A 20087-nucleotide genomic window follows, 5' to 3' on the forward strand; every position below is an offset into this window, starting at 1 on the left:
AAGTTGGTTTGCTCTGCTCCAATTTCGAGGGTGATGGAAAAACACTTTAAAGGAAACTTAAATTGATTTTGAGAAGTAGACGATAAACTTTTAGAGGAAAACTATCATGCCGAATTTTGGGGACTTAACTAAAGTTTATTTACATGCATTATTATATTAAATGTACATGCATCTCTCTAAGCTTTAAGTGAAATTTAATTAAATATGTATCAATCATGCAAAAGACTTAGCTTTCAGAAATATGTCTAAATTTTAAGCAATGTTTACCCTGAAACAAGCACCCCTCCAAAATACAATACCTTTTGGACCACGCCCACTAAATTAGGCCTTGTTTGAAAAGCGACATGAGGGTCCTTCTAGGCACCAAATGCTTCGCGAACTTCGTAAGTTCCACGGACTTTCAGATTTTTTGAAACATTTCATCTAAATGTTATCATTGTTAGTGTAAGCACCGGATACGATGGCATCACAGGAGCAAGTCATATCTGCCGCCACAGCAGCTCTACGACGCAGCAAAGAAAGTCGTCAGAGCCCACCGATTAGGATTTTCCTTCCGATTTTTATCAGGCAAAGGAAAATCACCGGAAACCCCAACTTTGGATATAATATGCCGGGTACTAGCGTCAGCAAAAAACTACGGTGAGAGCTCTGGCAAACCGAAAGAGCCATTAAAATTTGAATCCGTGGGTCAGACATCAACTAGTTCCAGCAGCCAGGCATCCACGACAAATCCGCTTCATATAAAAGGGGAAAGCCCAAAGCAGCCATCTAAAGGCCAATTAGAACCGGAAATAGTTATCTTAAAAACCCCGCAAATCTTCAACTGTAAGAACTGTTATGAAAACAGTCCAGAGATAATGATTGTGAAGTGTAAAAATTGCATTGAAGATGGCCATAGTCAATCTACAGATTCAGTTATGGGAAAGGCGACATCACTACTACAGGAAAACAGTGCAACTCAATTATCAAGTGTTTTAAAAAAGGAGCCCTCAACATCCGCATCCAAACCATCGGTTGGCCAATCTCTACCATCTGTTGCTCCAAAAAAACGCGACGAATCACCAAGTTCTACATCTCTTAAAGATAGATTTTCCATGCCGCAAAAATCAGCATTTCCGATGGGTAGAAATCCCTGTTTTGACGGCAAAAAAGATAAAAAATCTAAATGTCCGCCACCCAAACCCAAGCCGTGCTCCTCATCGAAAGATGAGCACAAACCGCCAGTTAAAAAAAGGTCACCTTCCAAATCTAAGTCAAAAGATCCACCTAAAACAGTTGATTCTACTGCACCACGTGCACTGAAAACGGAAAATGCTTCCGCAAAGCCAAAAATCGCGAGCCCACCTCCAAATAAAGCCCAAACAGATAAATCACATGAAAATCCAAAGGTTGGTTTTAATATGCCGTCGAATTCGGCTTTTCCATTGGGTAGGAATCCTTGCGTTGATGGGAAGAATGATAAAAAAGTATCTAAATGTGCGGCAGCGGATTCCAAGCCACAACAAAAAGCCAAGAAAGACGATAAGCCGAAAGTTGCGGCTAAAAGTGAATGTAAGCTAGAAAAGAAAAAGGAATCTTGCCCAAGTGCATTTGTGAGTGAGAAAGCAGCTACTGTCCCAAGTGATTCACCTAAACCTCCAGAAGGCATTGCACCAAAAGCCGAACCTCGAAAGAAAAAGTCAATGAGGCAGGGTGTTGTCAAGCCAAAAGAGACTCCAGCTAAACCAAACAAACAACCAAAAGACAGAGGGCTACCACCGGTGTCAACTTCCCGTTTTTCCATGCCGCTTATGATGGCATTTCCAATTGGAAGAAATCCTTGCCGAGATGGGCCCAGGGGATCATCCAAAAAAGAAGAAAGTGCTTGCGGTAAGAAGGTAGTCAACGATTGCCATTCAACATCCAATTCCTGTCAATCTAAGAAGAATAGATCGAATGCCGCGGATTCGGAAAGAACTTCAAGCTCATTGAAAAGTGTTTCGCAAAAAGTTTTTAAACAATCAGATGCAACAACGTCTGTAGAATCTCGCAGCGCACCAGTGTCGAAGGCTTTACCCCAAACTTCGCCACCGGTCAAGGAAATCAGCATGTCTGCTCTTCCTTCCCCCAAAGATCCAAGTATCTCAACAGCTAAAGCACCATTGCCACCAATTAAGGAAACCAAGACACCTCCAGCTCCACAGCCTTCACCTTCTAATAAGGAAATCAAATCTCCTAAGCCACTTTCAAAGACCCAATATTCAAAAAGATCGAATTGCGAAGTAAAAACCCAATGTGCTGAAAAACCGCAAAAAGTTCCAAAGACATGCAAAAAATCGAAAATTCGCCACTTAGCCGATGCCAGCAATGATCCGAATAAGAAACCCGAACTAAAAAAGTTTCCAGCTCTTCCGCTAAAGCAAAGCATCGCCAGTTATATAAGCAGTATTGAACCATTTCTTACTGAGGAGGAACTCAAAGTGGAACAGAAAGTGGCCAAGAAGTTTGTGGACAACGAGGGTGCGAAGCTACAGGAGCTTCTCGAGGCAGAAGCTGAGTGTACGGACAACTGGCTAACTCCCAGATGGACACGTTCCGCATATTTGACCTATCAGGCTCCGCTGACCGTCTTCTCCAGTCCGGGTCTATCCTTTCCCATCCAAGAGTTCAAAGATACCAATGATTTTCTTAACTTCACGGCCAAAGCTATCTACGGTATGTGCGAATTCAAGCAGCTAGTCGACCAACACAAAATTCCAGTGGTTAAGATGGGTAAAAACTGTCTGGACAACAGCCAGTTTGGTAAAATCTTTGGCACGGTTCGCAAGCCAGGTCGATTCTGCGATACCATCGAACAGTATAATGATGCCGATTATATTGTGGTGGTATATAACAATAATGTGAGTACTAAGAAAGTCAGCTTAATTAGAAATTTAGACCTAATACTCTATAATTATATCAATCTAATTGTTTTTCCTTGTCTCCCTCGCAGTACTTTAAGTTGCCAATTTACTCTCAAGGTGGAACTTTGTTGCATGCTCATACACTGAGAGATGCGTTGCAGGATATACTTGAATGTCCCATTAAAGTGGGCAAGCACTTTGGTCTTTTGACTCACGACAATAGAAGCAACTGGGCAGAGGCATATACAGTACTATGTCGTCATCACGGAAATGCAGATACCGTGGAGACCATAGAGCAGTCCCTGTTCGTGGTCTGTCTGGACAACTGTGTACCCACGCCGAAGGGCGAGGAGCGGATTGTCCAGGCCCATCAGCTCCTGCACGGTGGTGGAGTGCGTCAGAATAGCGCCAATCGTTGGATGGACAAAACCATTCAGCTGATAGTCAATCCAAATGGTTTGGCCGGATTTTGTTACGAGCATTCGCCCGCGGATTGCCAGCCACTTGCCATGCTGATGGATTTTGTGCAGCTGAAAGTGTAAGTATATCTAAAAAACCTATTTTAATTTAATGCTAAATGAATCTTGCATTTTAGCACTGAGGCAAACTATGGCTGCGATGGTTGTGAGGCGGACAAAAAGGTCACATCCACGCTGTTAAAATTTCAACCTATCAATGAGTGCATCAATTTGTGGTTGTGCCAGGCAAGGCGAAATATTCAGCGGATCGTCAGCCAGCTGCAGATGAATGTGATCAATTTCGAGTGCTACGGCAAGTGCTTCATCAAGGCGCAGGGTCTGAATCCGGATAGCTACATCCAGATGGCCCTGAGTCTGGCCTACTACACCATGCACGGAAAAATACCCGCACAGTACGAGTCCGCTCACTTAAGGATTTTCACTGAGGGTCGCACCGAGACCATAAGATCCACGTCCAATGAATCCAAGACCTTCCTCCTGACCATGCAATCGGAGAAGGCGTCAATGAGGGAGAAACTGGCAGCGCTTCAAAAGGCCGTGGATGCCCATGAAAAGTTGATCAAAGAGGCCATTAATGGACAGGGCATCGATCGGCATTTGTTTGGCCTGCAGGAGATGGCACTGGAAAAGGGAATGCCAATGCCGGAATTCTTTCGGTCCAAGGGTTACGTCCGGTCGGTGACCTTCCAGCTCTTCACCTCCCAGGTGGCCACCTCCAACGAAGGATTCATGGCATACGGACCTCTTCTATCCGACGGATATGGAGTTTGCTACAATCCAAAGGAACGTAAGATAACCTTCGCCATCTCCGCTTGGAAAAGTTGCAAAGAAATCAACACCATACGATTTGGCAAAGCCATCAAGAAGTCCCTAAACGATATGAGAAAACTAATCCTGCTCACAGGAGGTGATCATGCGGGCGAGCATCCATGTAAATGCGAAAAAGTGCTGGTCTAGAAGGGAATCCCCTATAGATTTCTGTTTGGATACCCTCATGTGTAACGTTTTAAAACAAGGCAAATATACACTCGTCATATTTTCAGTTGCATTAAACAAACCACTTTAGCTGAGTTTGGGTTCAGGGTCGTTGAAAAAACGAACGCATATTAGTCACCCCAAAACCATGCTCACCTTTGACAAAAAAGAAAAAACTGGAGACGCGTGAAATTCTCTTCGAGAATATTAGCCTGAGTCAGAGGAGAAAAGAGTGTGCAGCCAACTCAGATCATTCGACAACGCCCACGGGGCTTCTTAATTAAACAAAAACAGTTTGGGAAAGAATAAGTAAGCTTGGGTGATTCAGTTTTTGGGTGTAATTGAACCGTAGACTTAGCTATATTGTAAATATTTCATTAGTGTAATGTAGTCTGTTGTCAAGTACTTAGTAGTTAAAAGATCGCTGGGTAAAATGTGGATTCCAATGCACCACTGACCCACTTCCATCATGAATGCGGCGCCTTCTTCTCCAGCGGGCAAAAAGTCTGCCATTATCATCTCACATTTGCCAGTTCTTATGCAACATTTGCAGATGCAATTCTTTTGAGTTTGCTGTCGGTTCTGCGCTCTTTGCCGGTTGCAATTTTATTGCTAAATTAAGTAATTGGTACAAGAAGCCGCCATCTCTTCAACCTCCACCTCTCTCAGGCAATCTAAATGCACTGCTGTGTTTGCCGCGTATCTGCAGAAGTATCTGAGTGTGTGTATCTATCATACCGTCGCATCTGAGCATTGCATTGCTCTCTTCTATTCGATTCTTTGGTATTTCACTTCTGCTTTCCATTGTGAATGTGATATGCAAATGCAGATACATGCAGATTGCAATACAGTCCACGAAAAGCCTGAAAGAGAGAGGCGAAGAATACACATGATCAAAGCAGTGCAGCTGTATCTGCATCTGTGAGGTACATCGCTATATATATCTCTAAGAATGATCATTCCAGCGAATTGCGACTTATTTTCATGCGAATCCCTAGCACTGCATTGCTGTCATTAGCCAAATTTCAGGCATTCTAATTGGATCACTCCATTTCGCCTCACTTCAATTCACTTCACTTAAACTCAAATCGCTTAAAACAAATTATAAAGTGTACTTGAAAATGCAGTACATATGGGAATCTATTTTCAATACTACAGTATAATGATTGCATTTTTAATATAATCTTTACCTCAAAATGACTTTACCATAATGGAAAGCCTTAGAAGTTCGAAGTTAAAACTCCATATAAGCAAATGAATCTTTTCCAAATACGAGTAGCTGATATACCTGATAAACCGAATTTAGTTGACTTTGCCAAACTCAGCGTGTGAATCACACGCCTTTCGGCGCAGTTCGTCGGTGGGCGTGGTCCGGCGGTCAGCCCTCCTCTCACGTGCTGCTCGTCATCGCCGGCCACAATCTGATCTCATTTTAATCACAGCTAATGAATGTCAACACTAATTGCCACTTGAGTGCCAACGCTCAGTGGGGCTGGCAGGGCTGGGGAGGGGGGTGTGTGTGGCCCCAAAGGGGTGGACCCCAAAAAGTGATCTCAAACAAAACAAAGTTAACAAGCAGCAAACGAAATAAAAAGACTCAAACAAAAGGCAAACAAAACTGCGAAAGCCTAATTACTGGTTGTTATAACTATATGGGGCACAAACCTCTCCTTTTTCGCTGGGTTGGGAGGGGGGAAAAGAGTTGAAGGGCGGAGGAGTGCGTCACTTAAACGACTTAATATTTACAAAAATTTACACAAATTAATTAACCAATTAGGTGAACGTAGAGCAGACAAGTTTGGTCATTAATCATGGAGTGTTTTCTATGACCAACCACAAAGTCCCCTCAAGCTAATGAAGTGGTAAAAACTCAATTCAGAGACGCTTTAATGGGTTTATTCAAGAGTGATAGATGGATTAATCGATCTTTGGAATTGTCAAAGCCCTAAGCAGTATTTAACCCTATTAAGCGTTTGGCACTTAATCGGATCTTTGATATTATAAACATATTCTTTATCATTGGTTTTTTCCAATGTGAGATTTGTGTATAGCTAACAAATTAGAATAGATAATAAGACCGAATGGGTCTCCCTATTGGATTAATTTGAATTCTTCGGTAACAATACATTTTGAAGTTGTAACTTTTGCATTAATTAAACCAATAATATCCTAATTCCATGATTGCACATGCAGGCAGATGGAAACAGATTTATTCGCCGGCCACATGGCGTATGAGTAATCAGCGCACCGCCCTAGCCATTTATGGAGCCCCTGCAGCATCGATCTTGACTTGGCTCTAAAACCGCCTCTTGGACAACGAATTCGATTCAACGATTGACTGTTTGTTTGTTTGTTCGTTCGTTCGGTTGGTTGTTTGCTTGGCGTGGCTCTCAGCTGCGATTCCGATTTCGAGCTCGTTCCGTGGCCATTTGGTGCCATGTCATGCTCCGCGCTGCAGTTAGCCAGCTTTTGAGGATAGCCTGCGACCAAGTTGGGGTCGCAATTCTTTATTTGTATTCCGAGTAATTGTCGTCGCTGCTGTCGCGATGATGTCATCCGGCAGGTAGATATAGGTGCCAAAAGGTGACTTTTTGCAGCAGTCATCGTGGCGAGCTGCTTGTCGTTGATGGATTCGTTGTGGCGAATCTCGGATTGGATTGGATGGATTGGTTTGAATCCGATTGAATTGGCCAGAGTAGGTGCTCTTGTCTTGGCCGCTCGCTGCGCATTTTGACCAATTTTAGCCAAACTCAATTAGTCTTAACTGATGTTTCGTTTGTGCTGTTTATAGAACTCTGAGAAAACAAGGAGCGGGTGCTTATGGGTGCTTTCTGATATCATTGGGGTCAAGGACAGGGTTCAGCCAGTAAATCCCGGCACACAGATCTCTAAATCGTGGCTGCTGCGCAATTCAAAGAAAGCCGTGCACATAAATTCAGTTGGCTGATTTTGCACATATGTACATCAGAGTATACAGCATTCTGAGCTGGCTTCGATTCGGCATCTTTAATTAGCACTGAAATTAAACTTTTTTTCGGCCTGAGCTTTTTTCCTTTCATTTGTCGCATTACCTGAGACTCCATATACCCAACTCTCGAAATCCCAGTTCGTTTGAGTGTCCCGAAATTCCAGCTCCCAAGGGGCTTCCGCCGATCGACCGACTAATTCTTCTTTAAACAAACCGAGAAGAACCGAAAAATCAGCAGCAGCAGAAGCAAAAAAAAAGTATAAGTAAGTTCAGAAATCTTCATAAACACGCTAACAAAAAGTTCTTTTGCCAGCGACCTTGGGAATTTCAGTTCATCTGCTTTGCGTGCTTCATTTTATGGACTCGCCCCCCATTTTATTTTATTTTATTTATTAATTCGTAATGCCATTTTACGTCTGGCCATTTGGATGCCATAAAAAGTTTCGGTTCAGTTTCAAATTTCTTTGAATTCGTTCGCTTTGATTCGCGAGAGGAGTATGCATATGTAAAAAGAACGATGCCCCAAAAGAATCTTTAGAATGCAAGTAGCAGAAGCGATACCATTTGCTCTGTAGTATCTGCCAAAGTTGCACAACCCACACTCGCATTCTGAGTACTTGCTTTGCTCGCCGCCTGGCCTCTTTGACTTCATTTTCCTTTTTCCTTTTGTATATTTACATTATTTTGGTTTTTGCCTCGAATCCGCATTCAGCATACGCCCTGTTGCCCTCGCCACTCCGCCAATTGCATCTGCAAAACACATTCGCCATGGAAGGCAAAAGTAGAATACCAAAGAAGAGCACAGAGCGCGCTTCTCATTGTGTGCCGCCCCGCGATGCCCAGATGCAGATACGAGGCCGCCAGCGGTCTAATAGATACAGATACCCGGCCACAGATACCCAGATACTCGCACAAAGGCAAACATAGCTGAACATTTAGATTGCAGAATCCAAAGCGAATGCAGGGCAGCCGGAGGGAAGGGCGGGGCGGATGGGATGCGGAGGCGGAGGCGGCTTCTTGTACCAATTACTTAATTTAGCAATAAAATTGCAGCCGGCAAAGAGCAGAGAACCGAGAACCGAGAAAGCGAGAGCAAACTCAAAAGAATTGCATCTGCAAATGTTGCATAAGAAGTGGCGGGGCAAATATGAGTTGATCATGGGGGAATATGTGGAGGGAGGGGGGTTTTGTACAAGGCAGTTTGACTTTTTGCCCCCTGGAGAAGAAGGCGCCGCATTCATGATGGAAGTGGGTCAGTGGTGCATCGAATAGAGGGAACACTATGCTTATGATTAAGAACTATTTGCTATATGTTTCCAATTAAGCGCAGAATCTATTTTAGTAACATTTCTTTCGCACATATATATATATATTAAATGGCTAAGAATAATTGAATAGTTATCCAATAAGTATTTATTATTACTTGTTCTTTACAAATAGTATTTGTTGCAAGCATAACTCATTTTGTGCTATTCTAAGTGCTTAGAATCATTAATTTCCATTGCATATTATGTGTGAATAACACGATAATTTAATGATTATTATGAATGCATCGTTAGTACCTTCTTCTCCTAGCTTTTAAGTGTAAGAACCCTATTTCTTCAGCTGGGCCATAGATTCCGATGAAGTGCATTAGCCAACTACGAAGTTATCCCTGGTTACCCAAGCATTTTGCCTCCATTGTTCGAATACATGCAGTATGGGTATGATTTAGTGCCACCGCCGACTTGGCTGAGTTATTAATTAGCGAGCTGAGTAAGTGAGCAGCCCGCCTTTCCCCGATTGCGTTCTCGGATGAGCTGGACTGCCTGCACTTGACTGATCTCCGACCCCCGTCCGAGCCCCAGGTTCTCTTAGTCATTCTCAAACTCACGATCGTTTTGGGGCCTTGTCAAAGGTGAGTAATAAGCGGGAGATCGTATATGGCTCGTTGGATGTTTCCACAGAAATTCGCAAAGTTTCACGGCAAATGCTCACCTTGAACTTGGCCAGACAAGCGAGCAGAGAGATGTTAGTTAGCTATATGAATTTGAGTTTTCCTATCTATTGCCCCCTCGGTTTTGCAGTTGCATCGCGCTGCTCAGCGAAGCTGAAAATATTTAAATGCTAAGCTACGTTTTTAATTTTTTCTGTTTTTTTTTTTTTAATTTTTTGTGGCGGCTAAACAAATATGAATGTGAAATTTGTTTGGCGTTGCGGCTCACCCACGAACTGGTCATGACAATGCCGATGACGATTTTTTTGGCCTGGCCAAAAAGCAGAACCACCACAAAGTAATTACGTCGAAGAGCGAGAAAGATAGAGAGAAAGAGAGAGAGCTACGGCAGGTTATGCAAGTTCAAGGCTAAAAACTCTGCATTAATTATAATTATTTTTGCATTTGTTAAACGCAGAGGGGCAACAACGACAACAACAATAATCATCGAGCTGCCTGTGTTAATTGTCTGGGCGAATGCAAAAGAGGAAAAACAGGTAAATGCAGAATTTGTTTTGCTCGAATGTGGTAATTAATTGTGGCCAACAATCGATGGCAGAATCCCCCAGCCACGGGGGTTAATGCCATTCAAAAGAATCGAACCCCCAAGATCAGTAAATTACCTCAAGATTGAGTTTTTATTACCTTGTAATACAGAGAGTATGATTAAAAGAAATACAAACACACATTATTTAAAGACGTAGAAATTAAATAAACAAGACTAGGGGATTACCACAAAACTGAACTTAAAAGAAGAATCGCAAATTTTGTATAGAAAGTACAGAGCGAAGAACAATAGATATTATCAGCAAAGTATTTGGCACAGTATATCTCATATCATTTGCAGAGATTTGGGATACCCGATAAGCGAGTAAACAAAAGGCTGATAAGCAGCAGTCCAAATTCAATTTGCCCCCCATCGATAAGAAAACGAGGGGACACAAAACCGAAGGGTGACTTAAGCCAGCGATTGCTCTGCCATTATGGGTCTTAAGAGCTAGAACAGGCCATAAAGTAAGCTCCTGGAGGAGGGGATGCCACCCATCTCCACTCTCCATTCAGCCATCCATCCATTTAGTGAGACACAGACGCAGAGTGACATAATAAATAAATTTAATCAGTTGGCTGCGTAAAAGCTCTGCTGAATGGAAACCCAATCCGAATCCGATTCCGTGGCAGACTTAACTTCTAGTGTCTTTAACTTTGGGATTTACTTTAAGATTGCCGCCGTCTGTGTCATCAGTTCATATTTCGAGTGCTTAGCGCTCATTTCTTTCAATTCCGCCCTTTTTATGACCTCCACCACTGGCATCTCCTCAACTGGCTGGCTTATCTCATTGGAAGCCCCGATTCTCATTCCGTTCTTGTCGTTGGGCGTCGAGACAATGTGGCCTTGCCCACGTGGCGTATGCGTAATCAAGTTCTTAAATCCGACTCAAAGGGCAATTGTGTTGTGACACCCAACAAGTTTTCATAGCCGGCAGCTAACATACTTTTCAAATTATTTCACGTACATCATTACGTACTTCAGTTTTAATGGCATTATAACCACATTCTATTTACCGCGACTCGTCGTGCGAGCTTTCCATGATTTTTCCCCTTTTCGGAAATTCACATCCTTTCGGCTATTTGTGTGTTTATTTATGAGGATTAAAGCGCCAATTAAAACTCTGATTATATGCGTTAAATGTGGCTGAGAAAACTGTGGGTCTTTAATAAAATGCGTGGAAAATGGGGTGAATTTAATAAGGGAAACATTTAAATATAATTGAAAATTTTAAAATGAGAAACCTGCTGCTCGTCCTGCGGCAAAAACGTAGCACAATTGTGCGGTTTCCATTATTTACACCTCGAATTCGCTGCTGTAATTGTTATTTTAACGGGGTAAATAATTAGCAAAAGCAATCATTTGAATTTAAGTCAAAATTTAAACGTAAAATTGTTTAATTATACGAATACAGTCGTTACTGTGTGCCAGGAGAATTTGCATAGTAATTGATTGCATTGCAATCGAAATAATTGATTGTTCTGCTCGATGTTTGTTTTTGATTGATTTGCCGAGATAGAAATTACGCTTTAATGGGGTAATTAAATTTAGATCTGTTGTATGTTTAGAAACAAATATTTTCTATTATTTCATTTTGTTAAAAGGCCTGAAACAAATATAACTATTTTCGGAGCTAAGTTTGCTTAGGCCTTACGCAACATTTTCCTCTGATTAGCACTGTTTAAAATGTATTCATGATGCGGAAATCGATTTAATTTCTCTCGATAGCCTTCGTTTAGTTATAGTTATGTATAACTGGTTAACGCTATGCTGAAGACTGAAATTCGGCTATTAACACAGAACGTTGGTTCAAACATAAAATCGCATAAATATGCTAATTTCTTTTTGTTTTCGTTTTCATCGTAATGGTATTCTAAGCTCAAAATAGGTTTCGTTTTTTTTTCTACTTATTATTCACCTAATTAGCATAAGCTGTATGATTAAAGATATTTAGACAGGGGCGCTACTTTAAATCGACAGTAAAAGTGGTATTTTCTTAATGATGAAATAGGCAAAACTGATTTTGAAATGGGTCAAGGCCCTTTGGATTTGTAAGAAAAAAACAGCTAATAAAAAATTAAAAAGTTTGTTAAGCATTTTATAAGGCTTAATTTTTCAAAATTTTTTTTTATTTAAATTGAGTATTTTACCATCGTAACATTTAGCTTATGTTTATAAACTGGAATCCACGAGCGTCTTCACTTGAGTCACCTGCGGATCTATCTGTATCGAATCCAGAATTCCTCACCGCATCGTTGCCCCAATTATTTCTATCATTGCCACTGTTATCCAGTGATTCCAGTAGCTTCAGAGTCCTATCGACATCAGAACTGTGAACACTATCGCTCCAGTCCAGATTGCCACCTGAAGATCGTGTTCTTCCTCCTTCGCCACCGAGATTTATATTCTGAAATATACCCGATGCACCGATCGCGGTATAGATTAATCCAAACAGCACCAGCAGTCGGAGAATGGATTGCATTTTTCTTTCGATTAGCTCTGGCTACAGTTGACTGAATGTCAGTCGGCTCTTGAGCTTGGCTTTTATAGCCTTGCCCTGGGTTATCAGCAGCAGTTCTAAGTGGTTGGTTTAAAGGTGATATGTACACTTTTAGACTGAGGTGAGTGCGGGAAATTCCAGCGACACAGCTTACCACAATCTTAATTAATATACTAAACGAGCTATTAAATTCCATCTAAGACTAGTATTTTATGCGTACTTAAAATCGAAATTGCGGAGTAGGCAACATTCATCGTCAAAAATGATTGATTTCAAGTCCACTCATTACACTATATCGGTGGGATGCATATATTGTAGCTACTTACATTAAGATCATTTTAAAATTTATTCAAAATTTTATATAAAGCAAGAGCTATCTCAATATTTCCTTTTATTTCACTTAATAGTTATTATTGAAGAACTAATTTATTTACAGAAAATAGGATAGCATGACTTAGCATTACAGCACTACTAATTATTTCAATATCAAGTAGCCGATTCGGTGGTAATATCCATAGAATCCAAGGTCGTTTCATCGTCATCCAGACTTGGATAGTCGGTTGAGTTCTCATGAGCTGCATCGTACTCCTGCCAGCGTCTGACCAGCTCGTCCATTGCGTTCATGAACTCTTCGGCACTGTTGTATCCACTGCCAGATTCCTCCAAGGCATCATCAGTACCTTCCGGATCTTCAATAAGGTCGTGCGGATGGGCGGCAATTAGAGCCGCACAAATGATTCCGAGTAGGAGAAGCAAAGAAATGATGCGGCTCGCCATGCTGATCAATACACTGCCGGCAACTGCATAGCTAGATGCAGTTTCTTTCGTTTTTATATGGATCGTGTCGGACAGCAGTAAGTTCAGTGGAATTCTGGAAAATCCAGTCTGGGCTAAGCCCAAGTGGCAGCCCGCTTGGATTTCCTCATTCATATTTATGCGTTGTGCGGTACTAGAGACCCTCTGAATCATCGCAGACCCAGCAAAGGCAAGCATTGCGCATACGACACGTTGCCACTTGCGGATCAACAGTCATGCAAATAAGTCTATGATTAATTCCAAATAATTGCTATGTCTGTTAAGAAAATTCTCAACCATGCCAATCATCTGTCAGTTGCTAGAGTAGTGTCGGAAAATATACTCTAAATAAGGGAACATTAACTTAGCAAAGCGACTGTATTTCAGATTTCCTTGTAGGCCGATGTGAGTGCTGCCGGCAACCCTTAAATGACTTGGTTGCCAGCATCGAGCACTTTACTCCGCTTCGTTGCCTCAATCCCTCGATGGCTCCTCCGGCACTTTATTCAATTTTCCATAGCGCGCTCACTCAGCTGCCAGTACAACCCCACTTTGCCACCCCAAAAAACGGGAGCCCATCCACGAAAAACCTGTGGTAAAAACATGCAATCTACTCACGAGGCTAATGCCCTTTTATGGCATTGGAGTGTGCCGCATCAGCAAAACGGTGCTGAATCGCTGCTGCTGTAGCTGCAGCATTCAACCTCCTAACCACCACGCGAACAACACCATTAGATGGGCCACCAGACTCGATTCACGGGGGCTGCAGCTCATTATCCTCCGGGGAAGCAGCCACCCGCCCATCCACCGAATTGCTGGTGGACTTGTCTGCAAATATGTCGCTCATTTGCATCGCCATCATTGGAGTCTAAGACTGCGCCATTGAAATCAGAGTAAGCGCTTACACGGATCGTTTTTAGTCATTTCCAAAACGTTTCAGAAAATTCTTCATGTAATACAAAAACAGTGCTGTAATAATAATAACAAATTTGTTTAAAATTATTTAAATTAATAATATCGTTCAAATTCTATACAAAATGTATATATCTTAAAAAAATTAAAACTTTTTCTGTTGCTTTTGCATATTTTTTGTCTATTTTCCAATCAGTCATTTTAAAATCCCCGCATACCAGCGGCGCAACAAATCAAAGTTGGTTTTGAGTTTTGTTCAGTGGTTTTGAGCCCACATGAATACCCACTTCTAGGTGTATAGAACCTTAGCAAGTGCCATTAAAAAAGATACAGCTGAAATGGCCCAGGCACTCCGGCATAAAAGTACGACAGTCAGTCAAATTAACATTTCAGTCACACAATGACCTTCACCTAGAAGCCATCAAAGCGTACCCAAACGACGGCCCAGCCCCAAAACCCCAAGCTCCACCGGAGACCAAAACCAAATCCAAAGCCAAAACCAACTTCGACGCAACGCGACCAAATAACATAAAAACCAAAGTCAATCAAAAAAAAAAAAAGAGGAGAAAACTTAATATTTTTTAGTTAATGTCGAAATACTCTTATTGAAGTTTAGATTTCAATATCAATGATAGTGAAGTTGTAAAAATAACTCCAATTTAACTATTTACAAAAATTACATATAATTTTAAATTTTCTTCATAAAAAACCCTTAAATTTCGGGATATATTTTTCAGTGTTATAAAGCTCTTTAAAAAATCAAAGAACCTCTTGGAAGGGTACCAGAAATTTATGAAAAACGAGACAAAGTCAAAGCTGGCTTTTGCTCAGTCGGTCGCGTAATTTTGTTTTCGTAGCCACTTGATTAGCACGCTCTGAGCCATGTTTAAACGTGGGCTGTTTAGCCAAACGGCAGTCGATACACCCGACCTGGTCAAAAGCGTAGCGGCCAATACCGATATCGGCGAACAGAATTCAGCTAAAGACCGCACTAAAAGACTTTGACGCAAACAACGTGCGAGTACGTGCCGCTGATTAGTAAAACAAACAAATTAAATTGGTCTCTACTTTATGGCCGATTTTCTTCTATTTTTTCGGCATACGACTTTTGGCTAAGAGCTGCACAAAAGAGCTACGTTGGCTCAAAGAGATTTATAAACTTTTCAAAGAGAAGACAAGAGAAGTCAATGAAAGTTTTGGGTCTGCACGTGAAACAGATGTTATAGCTTTAAACATTATTTCCTTTTTAGTCTAAGAGTAAACGAATCAATTTTACTATCAGTTTTATAATTAAGTGTAACTATTAAAACATCATATTATTTAACTATAATTGCTGGTCTTTAAAAGCCAGTTTAATGTAAAAAATTCCCATTTTCAATGCAGCAAGTGGTTCTTGTTCGTGATATTTATAATTCATATTTAAAAGATTAGCTCTTTTGACCATCAAGGTCCACCACAAATCGATTTGATCTTTGCGACTACTGGTCTTGGCTTATTTGCAGGCATTGTGGCACCTGCTACTTACTGGCCAACAGATCTATGAGTTAAAATGAATATTTATATAAGAATGGATTGCATTGTCATGAGTAGGCAAACGTCTCGCATTCTTGGCTTTATTACTTGGCCCGTGAAGGAGAAGGAGAGACAGGTTTGTTAATCCATGCCGAATCAATATGCAGGTCGCGGCTTTGACTCAATTCTTATTTTGCCCGATACGTCATTATAAACCGCAGTGTTTTCGGTTGGCGAGGGGTTTACTTGGGCTAAGCCCATTACTGGACACCAGTTGGATAACTGCTGGCGATGCTGCTGGTCTTACACCGTACAAAATTAGGGGGCCCAATCAAAACGAGCAAATATTGCTAAGAAAAATGCTAACAAGTAAGATATGATATAATATTCCTAATTTTTTTAATTTATATTTATCTTATAAATTACATAATATATTATCCGAATATACATACTAAAATAGTATTAAAAGAAAGCAACATCAAGTAGTAATCTACTAAATCTTAATATTCAGAACATATCCTCTAATGTTTTTCTACACATATCAAATTAAGTACTTACCCTTCTTTATTTCCAGTGTACTGCTCCCACTGTTGCATTGTTCTCGGTGGCGTTCTTAACGAGCGCAGCATGCAAAACAAGGCGCAAGACGCCATTTGGCTAACAGAAACACACAGAGGGAATCGCAGAATCGTTTTTATGGCCGCTGCGCCCCCTGAATGATAATGATAATCGAGTCCCAACTGGGTGAATCTCTGGCCACCGCACCGGTGCAGTCCAGTCGAGTCGGGTCTGGGTGCCTCTGTGAATTTTTCTGCCTGATTGTGCGCACGCGCTCATAATCAAAGAGCCTGCTGCTCCTCCCAAACCCGCCAACTTGGCTAACTCGCTGGCTGGGCTGGCCTTTTATGATGGATGGAGCGTTGGCGAGCGATTCGCCTTGACGTTGATGCGCCATCAAGGAAAATTATTGCGTGCGCGCAATTAAAACTAAAATAAAGTTGCAAAAATATGAATTCAAATTTGCATATACCAAAAAAAATTGCATCCACATCTGGACAATGCAGCCACTTTACGCGGATGAGTCAGTGGCGGTTTGAGCGACTTCCAATTGCATTGTTGAAATGTTTGGAACTTCAAGTATGATTTTGTTTAATATTGGTTTTGGTATGGGCACGTTTTTAAGAAAGCTTTAACAAAAGGAAAATAGCACAAAACATCAATTAAAAGATATATCTCATACCAAAGTTCAATATATATACATTTTTTCAGACATCTTCATTGCATAACTTATAAAGTAATTATTTCAATATTTTAACAATCAGAAAAATCCATTAAAATTGCACCTTTACCATGTAAGCCCATTTTGACTTGTCCCTTCATTTAACAATTTACATTGATAGCTTTAATCTCATCACGTTTCAGTTGAATGAAAGGCTTTAAATTATTTCGTATTGTGCATATTGTGCAATGGACTTTTCTGCTGAATCTTTTAAACATTGCTGATTCAATTTGGCGTGTCTGTTTGAACCTTTTATAAAATAGTTCGGCAATGGAGCGCACAGCTTTGGTTTTCGTTTTCAAAAATTTATAAAGGTTTTGCGTATATTTATTGTATTTTTAACGTGACGCATGGGGAAAATGTTTCCCTTCCTGTGGAGCGGAAGCCCTTCTCGTTCGGTGACAAAAAAAGAAAAAAGTGGCGACATGGGGCAGCCCAAAATCATCGGACTCCGGCGCTTAACAGCGACATTGTTGACATATCTGGACACTTGGATCGCTATGTTTCTGCCACGATATGTTGCCAGTACCATTATTTATATATATCAAACGAACCCAGTTTTTGTGTAAATTTGTGTTTATTCGCCGGTTTCGCTTTTGAATTTATGGTAGGGAGTAAAGTGGCGATGTTGGAGAACTGCCAAACAAGCCTGAAAAGTTGTCAGCGATGCTTTTTGTCTATAATACATATATATAGGGAAATACGTCTTTTCAATTTGGTTAGAAAAGTGCATCTTTTATGTTTAACTATAAGGATTATAGCTAACTAGGACTATTTTGTTGGGGTTATTAAGATTATACTTTTTTTTTATTATGTTTTAAACTAGCAAAATCAGTACTTTAATATATATTTTGCTTGAATTTTAGCCAAGAAATATTATCTGCATCTTTGCTACTACTTTCAATTATTTACGTTTAAATTGAATTAAGTGCCAAAAATCGCCTGCCCAGCAATTGCTGTCTTTTGCGTCACAAGATCCCCGGGAAAATGTACATACCAATATACATATCTATACATATTTATATCCATATATATACATATCTTACCGGCAATCAAATTATAGAGCAATTCGAGACAAGTCAAGACCACTTTTGGCTGTCAATATTTCATATTATTATCGATTTTGTAACCAAGTACACACCGAAGCGGTACAAAATCATAACACATTCTGGCCTGGACCACTAAAGATGGATATCTGGCAAAACATATTGGCGCAGTAACAATATTTTGCTTTCCAGGCCAAGCTTCAAATGACCGAATGACTGACTGGGTAACTGACTGAACGACTGACTGACTGCCTGACTGGATGACTGACTGGCATCAAAAACTAAGGGGAATACATTGAGCCTGTTTATCAGCAGCCTTAGTTTCAGCATCAACAACGGCCAAAAGCCGGAGGCGAAGCACGCGTTCTCCAAATATTTATGAGCCGCAAAAACAGAAGGAGGACGACCAAATCGGTGTGTGGATGGGGGGAGGGGGGGAAGTGGCCAGGGGGACTTTGGGCCAAGTGATTTACCGACTGAGCTTCAAGTAGCCGCAGCAGCTGTCAATCAGCCTGCAATCAGCCTCCACTTTAAGCCTATAAAAACGTCTGCAGTTAGCGGTAAAGCAAAGCCAAGACCGAAAAAAAAAATATATGTATATAAAAAAATTTATGTATAAATATATTTAAGCCAAAAAGTAAAAGTGGCTTACGGTAAAACCATATTCGACAACAAGAATTTCATACATTTCATATTGCGCCGCACCCAAGATGAAATCCATGAAATGGAGACGCGTCCCAAGTGTACAAAGACAATTAGTGACCTCAAAAACGTTTTGCAGTTAAAGATTTTTACCCTGCAGTTGATCTTTTATGAGCGATATGGCAGGGAGTCCTCACAATATTGTCGGCTGCATTTAGTTAATGAGATCTTAAACATTGACTGGCCGGATTTTCACTTCACTTATGGCCAACAAGACGTGATCGCAGGCCTAAAGTGCTAAATGGCCATGAAGAAATATTTTATGTGAAATAATTAACAAAAGTTATATTATACTATATTTTTCATATATTTGTCATATTTAATATAACATTTTTATACCATACCCATAGATACTTTTCTACATAGATTGATATTTTCAATTGCAGGCAAAGTTGTTCTTAGTTCATTTCTAATACCTTATAACTACTTCAAAAATAGTAATAGTATAACTCTGTTACGTATTTTGTGAAATTAAACTTTAGGATATTACTCACATATTTGGCAGGGTGTGGTCGGGCTCTTGGTTCCCCGAAGAATGGTCATCCAATTTGGGTATCGGTCACGCGGGCAATTTCTACCTGGCCAAAAAATATTTATTTGTATATGGCTGTTTCTTTTTTTGCAGACCTTCAGTGCGGCCAAACGTAAATAAAATCCCCAAGCAAATTAATGTTGTATCTCTTATTGTATTTGTTTTTTTATTTATTTTTTTTTTTACTTTTTATTGGCCAGCACGAAACGAAACTGTCAATTGATGTCTTCGGCGCCGGACGAGGCGGCTTTTGGTATTTCCTTGGAATTATCTTAATGTGAAATCTTGAACTATGTTTGGGGCATGGTCACAAGTAGGGCTGGCCGGCGAAAATACCTAAGACCATTTTTAATGGATTTCGGTCTTGACACACGACATGGCCGCAACGTCTTAAGGCGCAATTAATTGCAAAGTTTTGTAACAGCCATTTAGTGTCACAGAAACTTGGCCTACAGCGAAAGTAGGCCTGAAAAAAAAGTAGCAACAGGAATCAAGTTAATAAGCTGCGCTCTAATCTTCCGTCATATGCATATCTGACGAAAAAACCTAAAGCAATTCGGGATTCTTATCTTCATTGGCGTTGCCTTTAAGCCAGATTATGCCCACTTTAGTGAGCCACAGAACCCTTTTCGCATCCCGGCGATTACACATAATTTTCATGTTAATGGCGGCTGGCAAATGCCAAGGTAGAGAAGGTACTGGTGGGGGGAAAACCCTCCAGAACAAACAGAAAAGGAGTAATAAAATGGTAAGAATATGGGAACATATGTGAACTGGCATGTGTGCAGCTAAGCGGAAATCTAACCGACATTCCAAACCGAAAAACACACAACCTGAAAGGAAACGTAAAGGAAGGATAGCGAAGCTTTAAGACTTTTAAATACTCTATTTAAGTATAGAAGTTTCATAAATTTCATAATAACTAAACTTAATCGACTAGATTGCATATAAGAAATATTGATTATAAATCAGTTTTTATGGCA

The 20087-nt window shown here is 40.6% G+C and overlaps 3 protein-coding genes across 3 annotated transcripts; 1 reads left to right on the plus strand and 2 right to left on the minus strand.

The window, feature by feature from the left end:
• The first annotated feature begins 231 nt into the window (after positions 1–231).
• On the plus strand, positions 232–4413 carry LOC117150643 (choline O-acetyltransferase). Its single transcript, XM_033317618.1, has 4 exons — positions 232–383; positions 444–2879; positions 2972–3420; positions 3478–4413. The coding sequence occupies exons 1-4, from the start codon at positions 345–347 to the stop codon at positions 4316–4318; spliced, it is 3765 nt and encodes a 1254-aa protein (XP_033173509.1). The 5' UTR covers positions 232–344; the 3' UTR covers positions 4319–4413.
• A 7532-nt stretch (positions 4414–11945) lies between these two features.
• Positions 11946–12349, minus strand: LOC117147828. Its single transcript, XM_033314890.1, has one exon. It carries the CDS (start codon positions 12306–12308, stop codon positions 11988–11990), a length of 321 nt encoding a protein of 106 aa, XP_033170781.1. The 5' UTR covers positions 12309–12349; the 3' UTR covers positions 11946–11987.
• Positions 12350–12700: 351 nt separating this feature from the next.
• LOC117148195 lies at positions 12701–13142 on the minus strand. The gene has a single exon (XM_033315470.1). It carries the CDS (start codon positions 13101–13103, stop codon positions 12813–12815), a length of 291 nt encoding a protein of 96 aa, XP_033171361.1. The 5' UTR covers positions 13104–13142; the 3' UTR covers positions 12701–12812.
• Between the last annotated feature and the right edge of the window lie 6945 nt (positions 13143–20087).

This window comes from Drosophila mauritiana, chromosome 2L (genome assembly GCF_004382145.1).
Source record: "Drosophila mauritiana strain mau12 chromosome 2L, ASM438214v1, whole genome shotgun sequence".
Lineage (NCBI taxonomy): Eukaryota > Metazoa > Arthropoda > Insecta > Diptera > Drosophilidae > Drosophila > Drosophila mauritiana.

Bases quoted from the DNA above. Each gene is read 5' to 3' on its own strand.
- LOC117150643 (XM_033317618.1), top strand. From the start codon at position 345: ATGAGGGTCCTTCTAGGCACCAAATGCTTCGCGAACTTC. The intron at 384-443 runs GTAAGTTCCACG...TATCATTGTTAG, and splicing joins CCAAATGCTTCGCGAACTTC to TGTAAGCACCGGATACGATG. The intron at 3,421-3,477 runs GTAAGTATATCT...CTTGCATTTTAG, and splicing joins GATTTTGTGCAGCTGAAAGT to CACTGAGGCAAACTATGGCT.
- LOC117147828 (XM_033314890.1), bottom strand. From the start codon at position 12,308: ATGCAATCCATTCTCCGACTGCTGGTGCTGTTTGGATTAATCTATACC.
- LOC117148195 (XM_033315470.1), bottom strand. From the start codon at position 13,103: ATGGCGAGCCGCATCATTTCTTTGCTTCTCCTACTCGGAATCATTTGT.